At 44.6% G+C, this 19,028-nt stretch overlaps 1 protein-coding gene across 4 annotated transcripts in view; it reads right to left on the bottom strand.

Annotated features, from left to right (window-relative positions):
- LOC106602987 (neurexin-2) overlaps positions 1–19,028 on the bottom strand; it is a 326,762-nt gene that overhangs the window by 96,932 nt on the left and 210,802 nt on the right. The window contains exon 1 of one of the 4 annotated variants that reach the window (XM_014196095.3): positions 2,546–3,915. The exons of the other annotated variants lie outside the window; for them this stretch is intronic. Within the exon in view, the coding sequence (XP_014051570.1) occupies positions 2,546–2,867 (322 nt within the window). The 5' untranslated portion in view covers positions 2,868–3,915. Of the gene's footprint in view, positions 1–2,545; positions 3,916–19,028 lie in introns of those variants that run through there. 4 annotated transcript variants of the gene reach the window in all.

A 19,028-nucleotide genomic window follows, 5' to 3' on the forward strand; every position in this document is an offset into this window, starting at 1 on the left:
CAAAAATAGAACTGTTTGGCCATAATGACCATCGTTATGTTTGGAGGAAAAAGGGGGATGCTTGCAAGCCGAAGAACACCATCCCAATAGTGAAGCACGGGGGTGGCAGCATCATGTTGTGGGGGTGCTTTGCTGCAGGAGGGACTGGTGCACTTCACAAAATAGATAGCATCATGAGGTAGGAAAATGATGTGGATATATTGAAGTAACATCTCAAGACATCAGTCAGTAAGTTAAAGCTTGGTCGCAAATGGGTCTTCCAAATGGACAATGACCCCAAGCATACTTCCAAAGTTGTGGCAAAATGGCTGAAGGACAACAAAGTCATGGTATTGGAGTGGCCATCACAAAGCCCTGACCTCAATCCTATAGAAAATTTGTGGGCAGAACTGAAAAAGCGTGTGCGAGCAAGGAGGCCTAGAAACCTGACTCAGTTACACCCGCTCTGTCAGGAGGGATGGCCCAAAATTCACCCAATTTATTATGGGAAGCTTGTGGAAGGCTACCCAAAACGTTTGACCCAAGTTAAACAATTTAAAGGCAATGCTACCAAATACTAATTGAGTGTATGTAAACTTCTTACCCACTGAAATACATCATTCTCTCTGCTATTATTCTGACATTTCACATTCTTAAAATAAAGTGGTGATCCTAACTGACCTAAGACAGGGAATTTTTATTAGGATTAAATGTCAGCAATTATGAAAATCTGAGTTTAAATGTATTTGGCTAAGGTGTATGTCAACATCCGACTTCAACTGTATATATGTGTGTATGTATATATATTTACATACAAAAAATAAGTATATTTAAAAACATCCCAAAATATGTAAACCATTCAAATGACATACAACTTGAAATGTCTCAATATTGTGAAGAAATGCAACCCATGAATATGATCTAGTTGAATTACAGGTTCCACAGCCAGGACAAAGAAACACAATTCTTCATCTCATTGTAAGGTTAGTGTGAATCAGGCCTTCATGATCGATTTGCTGCAAAGAAACCACTACTAAAGGACACCAATAATAAGAAGAGACTTGCTTGGGCCAAGAAACACGAGCAATGGACATTAGACCGGTGGAAATCTGTCCTTTGGTTTGATGAGTTCTTAATTTGAGATTTTTGGTTCCAACCGCCGTGTCTTTGTGAAACGCAGAGTAGGTGAACGGATGATCTCTGCATGTGTGGTTCCCACTGTGAAGCATGGAGGAGGTGTGATGGTGTGGGGGCGCTTTGCTGGTAACACTGTCAGTGATTTATTTTGAATTTAAGGCACACTTAACCAGCATGGCTACCACAACATTCTGCAGCATTATGCCATCCCATCTGGCTTGCGCTTATAGTGGGACTATCATTTGTTTTTCAGCAGGACAATGACGCAAAAACACCCCTCCATGCTGTGTAAGGGCTATTTGACCAGGAAGGAGAGTGATGGAGTGCTGCATCAGATGACCTGGTCTCCACAATCATCCGACCTCAACCCAATTGAGATGGTTTGGGATGAGTTAGACAGCAGACTGAAGGAAAAGCCTATGTGGGAACTCCTTCAAGACTGTTGGAAAAGCATTCTTCATGAAGCTGGTTGAGAGAATGCCAAGAGTGTGCAAAGCTGTTATCAAGGCAAAGGGTGGCTACTTTGAAGATTCTCAAATATAAAATATATTTTGATTTGGTTAACACTTTTTTGGTTACTACATGATTCCCTATGTGTTATTTCATAGTTTTGATGTCTTCACTATTATTCTACAATGTAGAAAATAGTACAAATAAAGAAAAACCCTTGAATGAGTAGGTATGTCCAAACTTTTGACTGGTACTGTATATATATATATATTTATATATACATCGTGAATTGCCCATAAGTTCGAAGAAAAATAGAGATTGCCCAGCCCTACCAGGCCCTGCCAGTATCACAAATCACAAACACCACAGCCTTGCTATCAATCGTCTACTTGAGCAAACTCATTCAACAAACTCATACCACTGAACCAACAAATGCCACTAAACCAACCCATACAAGTGAACCAACCCATACAACTCTACCAACCCATACCACTGAACCAACCCATACCACTGACCCAACCCATACAACTCCACCAACACATACCACTAAACCAACCCATATCACTGAACCAACCAACACCACTAAACCAATCCATACCACTGAACCAAAGCATACCACTGACCCAACAAATATCAATGACCCAACCCATACAACTCTACCAACACATACCACTAAACCAACCCATACCACTGAACCAACCCATACCACTAAACCAGAGTAAAGACAAGTCAGCCTTCATTACTGGCCAGCAACCTCTACTACACCTTCAGCCAAACCATTCACTAACTCTTCCACTAACTCTTCCACTAACTCTTCCACTAACTCTTCCACTAACTCCTCCACTAACTCTTCCACTAACTCTTCCACTAACTCCTCCACTAACTCCTCCACTAACTGGTTGGACACGGACCCGACTCAAGAGACAGAGTGTGAAGAGTGTAAGAGCAGTTATATAATGAGGAGAGATAGTTTCCTTACCATGGCCTCCTCGGGTGAGGAAAGGCATCCTGTTGATGGCGATAGGTACCGTGCCGTGCTTATTGTGGAAATGGTGGACATGGTGCGTGGTGCTTAGGCTGGAAGACACGCGAGCAGTCCCTGCCTGGATGGGGAGTGCAGCCAGCAAGGCCAATGACAAGGCCAGCCTCCACCAGCAGCTTAGGCCCAGGCTTCTCCAGCCTGACCCCTGGCCCAGCTCAGGGCCCCCTGCTGGGAGTCTGCTCCCCACCACCATAACCTCCAGATGGGCACAGGGGCCCCCCAGGGCCTCCCTCAGTCCCACCCCACGAAGACAGGACATCTCAGTGGGCCGCCAAGCCTGTTCCCTCCATAATCCTAGGGACTGGGTAATGTTAAAGATATGACCAGATCTCTCCTTAGTAATGGTTGGAGGGGAAAAACCACTGCTGAGGAAGTGAAACAAAGACAAAATCCAGTTATTGTGTCTGACGATGAAATCCCAGAGTGAGAATCCTATTTCTGTTTGTTCACAACATGTTGAGATACGTTGAAATGTATGTTGAACTGAGGACTAAATACCAATGGTGTGCAATCATCCCAAGAAAATATCTTCCAAAAAGTCAGCCTCTAAGCACCAAAATGTCTATCAAAAAGCATGTTGATGACACAATGCTGAATCCACAAGTAATTTAGAAATATACATTTCCATTATGAAATTAAAGTATGACAAAACAGAGGCGGGGAGGGGGCAGCTAAGACTACTACCCAATAAGACGAAAGCCCCCACACTGCAGAGGAACAGATAAGAGACCTCCCCACAGGAAACAAGATCATTTCATTCAGAAGAAAAGATACAAGCTGATGGAGGGAGATACAGAATCCAGCACTCTCTTGTTTCCATACAGTTGGAGGAGAGGGGGGAGAGGGCGGGAGAGAGTAGGGGAGCGAGAGCTGCAGCGGCGCGGTCAAAGAAAAATACAGAAGATCAATAAATAAACGTTCCCAGTGACCAAACCCCTCTGAATAGTCACTTCTGGCGGGTCAGAGCACCACTAGGAACACCTCTAGATGGGGGATAGCAGTCAGCGCTCCAGACACCGCATCCTTGTCCCCCTCACCCTCCACCTGCTGCCCAAGCTCATGAAGTACAGACTACTGCTGCATTTTCCTTCACCTCTCCTTTTCTTCCTTCTCCAGGATGCTCACATTGACAACGCCACGCAGCTGGATATGGATGATAGCAGTAAATTCCTTCTCGCCGAAACGGTGTAGATGGCTGAGAAGACGTTGACTCCGGCTGCTGCCGTGGTGAAATCCATGCTAATTAAAACTGGAGCAGCGGCTTGAGCATCGACTCCCTGAATCCTGGAAGGCTGAAATCCCAGGACAGCCTGGACTCCAGACGCACATCAGAACAGCATGAGCTGGTCGCTACGGGCTCACTGACGAAGGAGCACAGCACACAGTGCAATGCTCTTCTGAAGGCATAGTCAGAGACTGTGATAGAGTGAGGTGCAGCGGGTTCCGTGTGTGTGTGTGTGTGTGTGTGTGTGTGTGTGTGTGTGTGTGTGTGTGTGTGTGTGTGTGTGTGTGTGTGTGTGTGTGTGTGTGTGTGTGAGAGAGAGTGAGTCTCTGTGTGCGCAAGCAAGAGAGAGAGGGAGAGAGAGCGGCAGAGAGAGAGAGAGAGAGAGAGAGAGAGAGAGAGAGAGAGAGGTGGGCGAGCGAGGGAGAGCAGGCAGCCACAGTGCAGGGAAAGACACAGAAGCCAGAAAACAGGGTGTGAGAATAAATACACATCCCTGGCTACTGATTTACAGCCAATGTACAGACAGACCCCCAAGCCATAGAAAAGCAGGATACTGCAGAGGAAGAAACCACTTCAGCTCAACTGTCAAAACTGCTACATCAGGAGGACAGATGTGCATGTCTCTGTGGTGGTGTACCTGGGATAAAGAGGCTTTGGAATGTTAATATAGGGAGAGGTGAGAGCTAAAAAAAATAGCAGGCAACACATTCAGGTACCAGATGCAGACAATACCCCCATGACCAAGAAAACAATGGTTGGTCCCTGGTTCTGCTGAATTATTTAGTTCCAGTCAGAATTCGATGACATGCGTCGCCCTCTCTCTTTCACCCTTGCATTACCACATGCAGCCATCCCTAACTTGCTCTCGCTCTGTATTCATTTCTAGTATGTGTAGCATGGAACTTAATCATACATCGCTATCTAATGATGTTCCCATAAGGAACATTTGGATTTAGTGAGTGTTGAAGGGGGAACTGTGATGGGTAGGATACAGGGACTATGTTGACAGAATAAACACACCAGAAGAGAGGGAGAGCGGATGAGAAAGTGCTAGGGTGAAAGGGATGCCAGAAGAGGGAATTGATTGGATGATGAGGGGAGAGGGAGAGAGCGGGGGAGGGTGAGACAGTGTGGGAGAGGAGGGCAAGAGAGAGAGAGAGAGAGAGAGAGAGCGAGAAAGCAGAAACGTAGCTATATCAGCTAAATCATGGTCGATAGAGATCTCAGCTGGGATTGCCTGGTCGGTTGAAAGGACACGCATGAAAAAAGGGGAACAGAGCAGAGCCAGCACCACCTCTCATCATGGTGACAGGAAGGTAGAGGCAGGCCATTACTCAGGCAGAGAGAGAGAGAGAGAGAGAGAGAGAGAGAGAGAGAGAGATGGAGGGGGGAACACAGAGAGAGAGGGAGGGGTTGGACAGAGAGAGAGCAAGAGAGATAGAAAGGGAGGGAGAGAGAGAGAGAGAGAGAGAGAAGGAGGAACACAGAGAGAGAGGGAGGGGTTGGACAGAGAGAGAGCGAGAGAGAGAGACAGTGAGAGAGAAGGAGAGAGAAAGATTAGCAGAGGGACGGACAGAGAGAGAGAGAGAGAGCAAGAGAGATAGAAAGGGAGGGAGGGAGAGAGAGAGAGGGCTGGGCTGATTGAACAGAGAGAAGACACTTTTGTGTATTGACATTACCAGAGACTGCAACTGAACAATGGCTGAGCATGGCAGGTAGCTGCAGCTATCCCCGAAATCCACCGCTGGATACTACCCAGACGTTCTGAACGAGTCTGAGTCAATTAAGCTTTTACGTGGCATTAGGCAGGCAGAGGTGCCTTGGTAAGTCACTATCTGCTGTGAGACATCTGAACACCCAACACAAAGCAGCCAGGTCTCTGATGTAGATGGATGCCCTGTAGATGTAGTTGCAAAGGCATGCATGAATGGAAAATCCTCCAAAATGAAAGGTTTCAAAGGCTTCAACGTTCAAAGCTCAAGTCAATGTCAAAGTTATAAAGCTAGGTCGAAACAGGCAGAAATGCACAATTGTGATCATCGGAAGTACTGTATAATAAATTAGCATCTTTATTGCTTAAACTAATAATCACAATAATCAGATGCCGCAGCTTAATTTGAGCCAGTTTCACACAGCAGGAAAATAATCCTGCAGCAACATGGACATTTTCTAGGGGTTGATACATTTTTTGTTAAGGCAAATTAAGTCTGACATTATAAACTGGAAATGTCAAACTTTAGAAGCCTTTGAAAATCTTGATTACACTACAAGTTTGCATTTCCCGCTGTGCAGAAACATTTACTGCAAGAAAAGGACGATGAAATGAATATATATCATCTGCATGTGCAATGCAAGGCATGCACATAAGAGTCCTGACCATTAAGTGGTGGAATGTGTAGAAGAAGAGGGTTGATTTGAAAATTGTGATTTATAGAGGATGACATGTATTGTCAAGTCCCCCATTATAGGAGGCATCTTTCTAGGCAGTGATGATATCTTCACGAGGGCTGTCTGGGATGAAAGGCTTGCATTAATCAATTTGCCAGCTCCAGAGTTGCTCAACATGATACAAAGGACGCTATCTGGACGACACGGGGGGTGGTTGGGAGAAGCAGCGGTATTTTAACTATCTGTCCTCTTGGCTGTTTTCACTGTTGGGCATTCTTCCCTTCCCTATGCTGACGCCACTGAGTAAGTAGACTATCCTCCAATTCCCACTGACACCCCCCCCCCCCAGTCATACAAAATATGGTAATGCAGGAGTAAAACAAAACACAGAACATGTGTATTTTAAATGAAAACACCAATCAAGTCCTGCAGTCCAGGCACCTACAGCCGGTAGGAACATGCCAACAATGAACGTCAGATTGTGAAAATTCAACGAGCCTAAGAATAGCTAGGTGTTTGTTAATTCTGTGATCAAAACATGTATAGAATGAATCTAAGGAAGCGAATAAATGTTCTGTGTCTTGCTGTTAAATCATTAGCTACATTTCAAGGCCTGCACCCGACGATTATTTTGTTAGAACATCATGGTTTTTTAATGCAGAGTGAAAGGTAGTGCGAACACAGAATTTAAAAGATTGTGTTTTCCTGCTTTAAGATAATATGCAGTCTAGGGTCTGGGGGGGGGATTTGTTGGGGAGACAGTTTTTGCCCAGACATTGAAGCTAGCCTCAGGGGTGAATGTAGCAGGATTAATCATGGCACTTTCAGATTAATTACCCATAATGCCAACCTCTTCTGAAATAAATGGCCCGCAGTTGAGATATCCAGTTGATTTCATAAGACTTAAAGCGACAACACCTCAAATAGGTCTGGCTGGGAGACAGGAAGGGAAGGGAGGTGTGGAAATCCAGCATACAGAGATTAAGCAGGGAGAGATACATGTCAAATGTTTAGCCCAGATCCGCGGTGAATATAGAACACAATGTCTCGGTAGCGGCTCCGAGTCTGTGTCCTTACTGTTTAATCATCACACATCAATCTGCCATTACCTTTTGTCCTCTATCTGCCATACAGTTATCTGTTCTGCCTAACAGTAATTAAACTAAGGGGAAAATGGCAACAAAGAAAATGACAACATGACATTAGGGAGGTGACCTTTCTATTTCACTGTGGGGTCAAGACACATTAATCCATGTGAGTTTGAGTGCCGCTTCTTTGAACAGAGAAATGTTGATGTGTGACACTTGATAGGCTACCACTATGTCACTGCGGTAGATCTTACAGCTATCTCACGGTCAAACAGATGTCGTGTTTTCTGTTAGGCCAGATAAGTGGTTAAACCCAATCACATGGGGCCCATCACTTTATTGGTGTGACCTGTCTGTACACACTCTGTGTACCACTCAGCCACAGACTGGTGTTATCTTTAAATTGAAAATGAAATGGTTTGTTGATCGTTGAAGTAAATGAAAAAGGAAAGCGACACATTGCATGCTGCAACACGAGCATGCTGCTCAAAAGGGTCTAGGCAGCAGATCTACAGTATACAGCCAACGGCTACAGACAAATGAGACAAACTGGGCAAAATGTTGCGTTTCAACTGCTTTTTAGAGAATGAGCAATGATCATATTGATCACATTTTAATAGTAGTGGGACCTGGCTGGCACAAAATCATATATATACATGGGACAAAACTAGCTCTTCATAGTTCTCAACCAGTGAAGGCCCACCTGTGCAGAATCTACCTCCTTACAAACGAATACAGTCCATTGTACAATAAGCAGCATATTAGCGGAATATTGGTCTTTTCTCCAAGAATAATAACAGATCACAGTCTAGTACAAAACCAAGACCGATTGAAAGGCGATAACATTGTGTGATCAACAACGTTAAAGAAACTGAGTATTACCGGTGTACTCCCCGTCACTGCTGTGTGTGGGCTGTTGGCTGTGGAGGAAGGGCAGCACAGTCGGTTGGTGGCACCTTAATTGGGGAGAACGGGCTTGTGGTAATAACTGGCGAGGAATGAGTGGAAAGCACGTGGGGTGTTTTTCAAAAGGCATACTACCGTGCTCCAAGAATGCAAACTGGAAAATACACTCTGACTTTGGAATGAAATGTTGCCTATTCACATCTCATATGATGCCTGACTACACGATTTTATTTTGATAAGTTAATAAATACATGCTGTGTTAATTATGTCATGGTTACCTTCCTACAATACCCACTGTAGTGTGCGAAGGCAATAGAGCTAACTGGCTAGCTACTACTGTTAGCTAGCCATTTAGCCACAAAGAATTGTTAGCTAGCTACCCACGAAGAATTGACATCTACCTCGGATAACATTGGTTTTAGGTCATTTTGCCTGTTATACGATCTGGTTAGCTACATTATTACGATTCACATATAGCTAGCTGATAGTTATGTCATTGAATATTAAAGGTTAATGTTGAGAGCTGGCCTGAGGTTGGCTTTGTGGATATCTTGTTTCATTGTTATTGCCATTGTCCTGGCTAGAAGAAGGAAGGTTCAGTGAATGGGTAAGTCCATAGTAAGTCAATTGGGCTAACTGACTAGCTACTACTGTTACCTAACCATTTAGCCACAAAGAATTGTTAGCTAGCTACCAACAAGGAATTGACATCTACCTTGCATAATATTCGTTTTAGGTCATTGCCTGTTTAACTAGCTAGCTGGCTAGCTAGATTATGATTCAAATATATCTAGCTGATAATTATGAAGTAAAACTTTTGCTTTGTGTACACCTTGTTTGGTTTCTATCATTGCCATTGTCCTGGCTGGAAGAAGGTTCAGATAATGGGGAGGTTCAGCGTGAGGTAAAACAGTAGAGGGAGGGCGAGTGCTTCTCAAATTAAATGTTTTAGGTGTTCTCCACACTCTCGTCCTCACAAGAACGTCCTCGGAGAATGCACTTGGAGCATGAGAGTGTGGAGCATGGTAGTATGCAAACTGAGAAACACTCATGGTTTCCAGGTGTTTGATTCCATTCCATTTGCTCCGTTCCGGACATTATTATGAGCCATTCTTTCCTCAGCAGCCTCCTGTGATCGGCAGACAGGGGCTGTGTAGGGGGTGGGAAGGAGGCAGGTAGAGCCAGGGGGGCCTGGGGTGGAAGGACAAGGCTGTGAAGAGGGATGGGCAGACAGAGGCCCGACAGAGGCTGAGTAGGAGATGGACAGGCAGGCAGGTAGGCAGAGCTGGCCTGGGGTGGGCCTGTCAGCTTGGCTCAGCAGCAGACAGTGTGGATGGGTAAATCAGGTGGCGGTAGGTAGGGCTCAGGGGGCTGAGGCAGCCTATTGGTGGCAGACTGAAGTGAAGGAGAGGAGACAGTCTGTCCTGGGCTATGGAGCTTGGGGGTAGACAGAAAATAACGCGGGCCTATAGGGAGCAGAAATAGCCTTGCCGTCATCCGAGCAAACCTTCCAGCAATCTGGCTCCTTTAAAATGTTCAACATACACCAGCTGTAAAGACAGTATCGAATATCAACAAAGGCAGACCGACTTAAAGAAATATTGCATGCTATATAAAGACAATCACGCGAAGACAGCCGCAGTGTTCGCTTGAGGCCTGGTGCCATGTAAACAAACAAAAAGCACAGTGACCTCTAAGAAAATGCGGTGATTTGCATCTCTTCAATAAAAGTGTGGCATACGCTGTGTGCCCAGGCAGGTCTGTCAACAATCAGTCATGGCAGATCAATGCTGATGCTAACGAGATGGAGAGAGCGAAGCCAATAGAAACCTCAAACAGCTCCCATATGTCAAGCACCTGCAGGGATGCCGACGCTCAGTCATAGCATCATATTGTAACCTGTGACATATTGAGCATATGCTACACCTGGGTGACAGCCGGCATGTCACTTGTCGGAGTTGTAACTCCCCTCTCAAAGCCTCTCTTACTCTACAATAACAATGGAAATCATTATCAACTGTCTGTCGTTGAATATTACAGGTTAATGTTGACGTGCTATAGTGTCTGGTTGTCCTGTTTTTGTATTTCACCTTTATTTTAACCAGGTAGGCTAGTCGAGAACAAGTTGTCGTTTACAACCGCGACCTGGCCAAGATAAAGCAAAGCGGTGCGACAAAAACAACAGCGCAGAGTTACACATGGGATAAACAAACGTACAGTCAATAACACAATAGAAAATCTGTATACAGTGTGTGCAAATGAAGTAAGGAGGTAAGGCAATAAATAGGCCATAGTGGCGAAGTAATTACAATTTAGCAATTGACACTGGAGTGATAGATGTGCAGATGAGGATGTGCAAGTAGAAATACTGGTGTGCAAAAGAGCAGAAACCCCCCCCCCAAAAAAACTAATATGGGGATGAGGTAGGTAGTTGGTTGGATGGCCGAGAGAGCACTGTTGCAATCCTCTTCCACTCGCCACAGAAATAATTATTCACAATCAACTACATTGTCTCTACATCACCTTAAATTTCAGTGAAGTTCCTCTTGCAACACAAAAAAAGGTCATCTCTGACTTGAATTTTGGCTAATGAAAAATGACAGAAAATATCTGCATAATGTGACAATCTGTATTTGTCTGACGGGAAAAAAATGTACTAGCAATTCCTTGACTTACTTTGACAATACAAATCTAAATCAATGCAGTTCAGGCTCAATGAAATCCATTAAGACACTGAAGAACTATACAAAAAGACAAAGTCTCAGGATATAAATGAATATCTAAGTCCCACTGAAATAGATAGAAGGAGGCTTCTGCCCATAGGTGTCAGCTGTAGGAAAGGATGGATGCACTGTAGTATGAATTATTTCATGTTATTTCATATAAAGTCATGAATACATCATCTACAGTACGACTGTAACTGCAGTGAAATATATGGTTCAGCATAGAACAAGTGTAATTCAACGTGGTAAAAAAAATGTCGAAAATCATCGTATTATTCATTGGAAAGAAGAAATGGAGGGAGAACGATCTCTGAAAATAAAAATCGGCAGAGGAGAAGAAAATGAAAATCAGAGTTTCCTTTTGCTGAGCAAGCAGCGTGTGGGACGTTTCTCTATAATGACCAGCAGTGTTTGTGTCTGAGACAGAGAGAGACAGAGAGAGACAGAGAGAGAGAGAGAGAGAGAGAGAGAGAGAGAGAGAGAGACAGAGAGAGAGAGAGAGAGAGAGAGAGAGAGAGAGAGAAAGGCTACTAATGACCAAAGCCTTTTCAATGAGGGGACCTTTGCAGGCAAAGATATGTGGCCAAAGAATATGATCCGCACAGAACGTGGCGGTTCCTTCCAATTATTATGACATGCGACACTATACCGTTCCTTTTAAAGGTTATATGGCATGCATGCATTGATTGAAGGAGAAAATCACACAAGGCTAAGCTGCATTCGGCACTTGGCATTCTGTGATAATAACACATACAGTCCATCATCTCAAATATTATGCTGAATCAAATCTGGACCGGTTCCTAGAATCCAGTACAAAACTAGCGGAGTGAATTCCACTTCCTAAAATGTACGGCAATAGCAGAAGCTTGTGGCTTATCACGTGGTGATGGGTCCGTTCAGAGAAAAGCCAGGCTGTTAAAGTGATTTAGTGTCATGGCTTGGCAGAGGTGAAAGGAAACTCTGCCATTCTGCACCACCAGTGTCACATTGTACGACTCTACTTGGCACAATGGTTTTACTGGCTTGACAAATACTAACAACTGTGATGCATACACATCTAAAACACATACCGTATTCACACTCCTAAATAAATCAGTTATTGCTGCATACTCCAAATATAACATCCTCCACTAGACAACTGTTATATTAGTGTGTTGGTGGCTTGGCTCCTTTCACACTAAATTGGACAAACGACTGTAGCTGTGAGTCATATGACTGTAATATCATAATTGTGCTGCAGACAGTAGACGGCTTTCTCAGCCCAAGTCTGTAGCCCCTGTCACTGGCTCTCAATCACCAACAGTATCAGGATAGTAGCCAGAGATAATGATCGATTTTAGGAAGAACTCTGCTCTCCCACAGGACAAGAGCAGAGGAGGCCACCGATACACCAGGCAAGACTAACAGATAACAGATCACGAGGAGATGCAAAGCAGCGGCCCTGGTTATATAGTCGGATGTTAAAGCACCACTCTGGGTCAGATGATAAAACAGAAAGCAAAGAGGAAAGGGAGATTTCCAAAGTAATGGAAATAACCATGCAGCTTCGTCCTTTTGTCGCTAGCTAATGAGACACAGACAAAGATCTTCCACGGTGGAAATGAGTCAGAGTATCGCGTCTGGCTGGGTGTACCAGGTAAACACAGCGCACAGGGACTCTCACCACCTGCCCTCTCTCTATCCAGACTGATACAACACTTAGAATTGGCCTTTTACTCCTTGGCAAAGGAGATTACAGACCTCTTGGCTGGAAGCTTTGAAGTAGCAATCAAATGTCGTTGAACGCGTTCCTGAATGGTAGCCGTTCCTGTGTTAAATGTCATAGTTTGATTTTTCACAGTTTCCATTCCGACCAAGAGTGCCACAGGGACTGAGGTTGTTGACTGGTCTTAAGGCGGATTCTGATAAGCTGGGCTAAAATGGTCTGTGGTTTTTGTATTTTGGGTGTTTGCCAGACCTTAGTACGGATGGGTGCACTGAGCTTCAGAGGAAAACAGGCCACTCAATAAAAGACAAGGTCAATTTAACAGCATGTCAAAAACATAATGGAAACCTCTTGTACATGAGACATACAGTACAGCCAGTGCATTCATTACGCTGAATAATGTGAAGTAGTCTTTCCTCCTGTACCTGCCGACACCAATTTTCATTTTCTCTTCAACATCGGTCACCTGAAACATTTTTGTGTTAAAACAGAGTTATTTTGCATGACTGATTTCCAATCAATACATCATTAGTACATGAGCAGCTGATTTTTCCCCCCCACTTTGGTGCATCTCTACAGTTTAGTCCCATCAGTATTGGTATTGCAACAATGTCCCTGAGTCCCCCTCTATGCCTATCTAACGATACAATAACATAACCTTATGCTTTCTCTCGAGGAACACAAAAGGATAACCTTCAGCATGCTCAAATCTGTTGTTCTGTCTTTCAAGTGTCGAAAAAAACAACTTGAGAATGAAGCGATGCCTCCCAGGCTACCCAAACACGACGAATCAAACCTACAGACTGGTTGCCGGATTGGAGGAACATTTTTCTTATTTAAATCAAATCAATCGGTTTCATTTTCTAATATGTACTGCGCAGTCTAGAGAATGCACAGCGCTAAATGACAAGCATAGCCAAATACACAACAGAACCTGCGTCATGACCGCCTTGACTGTAATGTAGAAGTCAGCTGTATACTGTAGTATACTGTATGGCAGTCCGTATCCTCTTGACTTAGAGCCGTGCTGAATATAGCCTGGTCCAATGGCCCTTAGGTCCTTTGTGTACTAAACCCTGGCCAGTGGCCTTGTCTCCCTGAGTCTCTGTGTTGTTAAGCACAGACTGGTGCGATAGCAGGGGGCTGCTGGGGGCTGCTGGGCCACAGAGAGGCCAGGGCACATTATGCTTATTCTGGCCAATTTCAATAACATGTGCCCTGAGCCATTCTTTCTTTCAATCCTCTGATCACACTGCAGTCTCCGTCACGCTTCAACACATATTCTGGGTGCAAATGAAAATAAGGGATTTCATGGACAATTGAGCTCTCTATGAACTTGATCTGGAAACCACAGCGAAATAGCTATGTACAGCCTCAACACTCTCAGACACTCATAAATAAGGACAGTACATTTCATACCGATATGTACTGAAACAAGATCTTCTTTGTGCAGATACACTACATGACCAAACGTATGTGGACAGCTGCTCGCCGAACATCTCATTCCAAAATCATGGGCATTAATATGGAGTTGGTCCCCCCCTTGCTGCTATAACAGCCTACACTGTTCTGGGAAGGCTTTCTACTAGATTTTGGAACATTGCAGCGGGGACTTGCTTCCATTCAGCCACAAGAGCATAAGCAAGGTTGGGCACTGATGTTGGGCGATTAGACTTGGCTCGAAGTCTGCATTCCAATTCATTCCAAATGTGTTCAATGGGGTTGAGGTCAGGGCTCCGTGCAGGCCAGTCAAGTTCTTCCACACCGGTCTCGACAAACCATTTCTGTACGGACCTCGCTTTGTGCACTGGGGGCATTGTCATGCTGAAACAGGAAAGGGCCTTCCCCAAACTGTTGCCACAAAGTTGTAAGCACAGAATTGTCTAGAATGTCCTTGTTTGCTGTAGCGTTAAGATTTCCCTTCACTGGAACTAGCCCGAATTATGAAAAACAATGGCGGCGAGCTTTACACCATTCCAGCCGACGATTGACATTGCGCATGGTGATCTTAGGTTTGTGTGCGGCTGCTCGGCCATGGAAACCCATTTCATGAAGCTCCAGACCAATAGTTATTGTGCTGATGTTGCTTCCAGAGGCAGTTTGGAACTTGGTAGTGAGTGTTGCAATCGAGGACAGACGTTTCCACTTCATAATAACAGCACTTATAGTTGACCGGGACAGCTCTAGCAGGGCAGAAAATCAAACTTTATTTGTCACATGCGCCGAATACAACAAGTGTAGACCTTACCGTGAAATGCTTACTTACAAGCCCTTAACCAACAGTGCAGTTCAATAAGAGTTTGGAAAATATTTACCAAATAAACTAAAGTAAAAATAAAAAATAAAATAAAGTAACACAGTAACATAACATTAACGAGGCTATATACAGGGGTACCGGTACAGAGTCAGTGTGCAGGGGTAGAGGTTAGTCGAGGTAATTTGTACATGTAGGTAGGGGTGAAGTGACTATGCATAGATAATAAACAATGAGTAGCAGCAGTGTACAAAACAAATGGAGGGGAGGGCTGGTGTCAATGTAAATAGTCCGGTGGCCATTTGATTAATTGTTCAGCATTCTTAAGGCTTGGGGGTAGAAACTGTTAAGGAGCCTTTTGGTCCAAGACTTGGCGCTCCGGTACAGCTTGCCGGGCGATAGCAGAGAAAACAGTCTATGACTTGGGTGACTGGAGTCTCTGACAATTTTATGGGCTTTCCTCTGACAGCATTATATAGGTCCTGGATGGCAGGAAGCTTGGCCCCTGTGATGTACTGGGCCGTACGCACATCCCTCTGTAGCGCCTTACGGTCAGGTGCCGAGCAGCTGCCATACCAGGCGGTGATGCAACCGGTCAGGATGCTCTCAATGGTGCAGCTGTAGAACTTTGAGGATCTGGGGATCCATGCCAAATCTTTTCAGTCTCCTGAGGGGGAAAAGGTTTTGTCGTGCCCTCTTCACGACTGTCTTGGTGTGTTTGGACCACGATACTTTGTTGGTGATGTGGACACCAAGGAACTTGAAACTCTCGACCCGCTCCACTACAGCCCCGTCAATGTTAATGGGGGCCTGTTCGTGGCAGATGTGTTGTTGCCTACCCTGACCACCTGGGGGCGGCCCGACAGGAAGTCCAGGATTCAGTTGCAGAGGGAGGTGTTTAGTCCCAGGGTCCTTAGCTTAGTGGTGAGCTTCGTGGACACTATTGTGTTGAACGCTGAGCTGTAGTCAATGAACAGCATTCTCACATAGGTGTTCCTTCTGTCCAGGTGGGAAAGGGCAGTGTGGAGCGCGATTGAGATTGCGTCATCTGTGGATCTGTTGGGGCGGTATGCGAATTGGAGTGGGTCTAGGGTATCCGGGAGGATGCTGTTGATGTGAGCCATGACCAGTCTTTCAAAGCACTTCATGGTTACTGACGTGAGTGCTACGCGGCGGTAATCCTTTAGGCAGGTTACCTACGCTTCCTTGGGCACAAGGACTATGGTGGTCTACTTGAATCATGTAGATATTATAGACTCGGCCAGGGAGAGGTTGAAAATGTCAGTGAAGACACTTGCCAGTTGGTCCGCACATGCTTTGAGTACACGTCCTGGTAATCCGTCTGGCCCTGCGGCTTTGTGAATGTTGACCTGTTTAAAGGTCTTGCTCACATTGGCTACCGAGAACGTCATCACACAGTCATCCAGAACAGCTGGTGCTCTCGTGCATGCTTCAGTGTTGCTTACCTCGAAGCGAGCATAAGTGAGCATAAAAAGCATTAAGCTCGTCTGGTAGGCTCGCATCACTGGGCAGCTCACGTCTGGGTTTCCCTTTGTGCCACATTGAAAGTCACTGAGCGCTTCAGTAAGGTCATTCTACTGCCAATGTTTGTCTATGGAGATTATGGCTGTGTGCTTGATTTTATACAACAGTCAGCAAAGGGTATGGCTGAAATAGCTGAATCCACTAATTTGAAAGAGTGTCCACATACCTTTGACCATTTAGTGTATATCTGACATTTGTGTTATTTGTAATGCCGAAAGGCATGCTCTGAACTGATCAGGGAAGACAAAGAGTAAGATGATTATGCATACCAAGCTGTGGCTAGTACACAACCAAACAGTATGGGGTAGCATGTAAAGCCATACTACCCTATCTAAACACAATACATATCAAATAACAAAATATTTTTGCCAACCAAACAACAGTTGCCTATATATATGCCTGTTTGTATAACCACCAATGACTGTTTTATCCCTCCATCTAGGAAACTCTGTTTTGTTCCTCATTAGGAACAATGCCCTCAGACAGAGCAGGCTGCCAGGCAGCAATAACAATCTTAACAGCAAGGACAGGCGACGTGATGACTATCCTTGTAGCGCTTTGGAGAGCAGAGCAAAGTAAAGCAGCATTGATGTTTCTCAGCCAATAGCATCTTGGGCTACACAGCAGGCTTGCATTATATGCCATCAGAAGAAAGATGAGAGGGGCGTGCCGATTCCCACACATCTGTGATGAAGAGGATCACTGAGAGAGGGAGAGGCACACCTGGTTTCCTGCTCAGGATGGAGAGATGAGAGTGGATGGCCGCAAACAATGAAAAAACAACCAGCCACAATGCACCATCATTGGAATTCACAAACACACACAAGTGTCACGTCTGCTCCCAGGCTGCTCATCATTACGCACACCTGTCACCATCGTTATGCGCACTAGCGCTTCATCAGACTCACCTGGACTCCATCACGTCATTGATTGCCTCCCCTATATCTGTCCCTGTGTCTGCATTGATGTTGTTTTGTTTCTCTTGTCCAGGCGCTGCTTTTGCTTTCTTTCATGTCTATTTATTATTAAATCCTCACCTGTACTTGCTATCGATCTCCCAGCGTCTGTCGTCTCAAGACCGTTACAGAATGCATACACCACAATTGGAAGAATCAGGGAGCGCCTCAGTCGGCGCGTCGGGCTCACCCAGGTAGAACGCCAGATAGCGCCCTGGGGGGGGGGGGTACTGTCACGTCTGCTCCCGCTCCCCCTATCTGGCGCTCGAGGTCGCCAGACTGATCTTTACGCACACCTGTCACCATCGTTACGCGCACCAGCGCTTCATCGGACTCACCTGGACTCCATCACGTCAACACTGTACTTGCTTCCGGTCTGTCACCTCAAGACTGTTACAACAACGTACAGTGCCTTCAGAAAGAATTCACACGCCTTCACTTTTTCCACATTTTGTTGTTACAACCTGAATTTCAAGTTGATTAAACTGAGATGTTGTGTCACTGATCTATACACAATATCCCATAATGTCAAAGTGTAATTTTGTAAAAAAAAATAATAATAATAATAAAAAATAAAAAAAAATGTATACAAAATATAGAGCTGCAATGTCTGGAGTCAGTCATTATTCAACCTCTTATGGCAAGCCTAAATAAGTTCAGGAGTAAAAATGGGCTTTACGAATCGCCTTCTAAGTTGAATGGACGCGTTCCAAGTTCAATAATAGTGGTGAACATTATTTTTCAATAACTACCTCATCTCTATACCCCACAAATACAATTATCTGTAAGGTCCCGCAATCGAGTAGTGAAATTCAAACACAAATTCAACCACAAAGACGAGGGAGGTTTTCATATTTTCAAGCATGGTGGTGGCTGCATCATGTTATGGTTATGAGAGGACTAGGGAGTTTTTTAGGATAAAAATAAACAGAATACAGCTATAAGCACAGGAAAATCCTAGAGGGAAAACCTGGTTCAGTCTGCTGGGAGACAAAATCACCTTTCAGCAGGACAATAACCGAAAACAGACGGCCAAATCTACACTGGAGTTGCTTATGAAGACGATATTGAATGTTACCGAGAGGACTAGTGACAGTTTTGACTTCAATTGTAGTGAAAATCTATGGCAAGACTTGAACATTTTTGTTTAGCAATGATCAACAATTAACTTGACAAAGCTTGAATTTTAAAAAGAATAATGGGAAAATATTGTGCAATCCAGGTGTGCAAAGCTGTCATGCCCTGACCATAGAGAGCCTTTTTATTCTCTATTTTGGTTAGGTCGGGGTGTGACTAGGGGGGGTGTTCTAGTCTAGGTTATTTATTTCTATGTTGGCCTGGTATGGTTCCCAATCAGAGGCAGCTGTTTATCATTGTCTCTGATTGGGGATCATATTTAGCCAGCCATTTCCCCACTGTGTTTTGTGGGATCTTGTTTATGTGAAGTTGCCTGTGAGCACTCCGTAGCATCACGTGTCGTGTATTCTTTATTGTTTTCTTGTGTGGTTGACTTATAATAAAAATATGTCGAACCGATATCACGCTGCGCTTTGGTCTGAATGTTCCTACAACGATCGTGACAAAAGCTCTTAGAGACTTATCCAAAAAGACTCACAGCTGTAATCGACGC

This window comes from Salmo salar, chromosome 04 (genome assembly GCF_965601325.2).
Source record: "Salmo salar chromosome 04, fSalSal1, whole genome shotgun sequence".
NCBI classification, from domain to species: domain Eukaryota; kingdom Metazoa; phylum Chordata; class Actinopteri; order Salmoniformes; family Salmonidae; genus Salmo; species Salmo salar.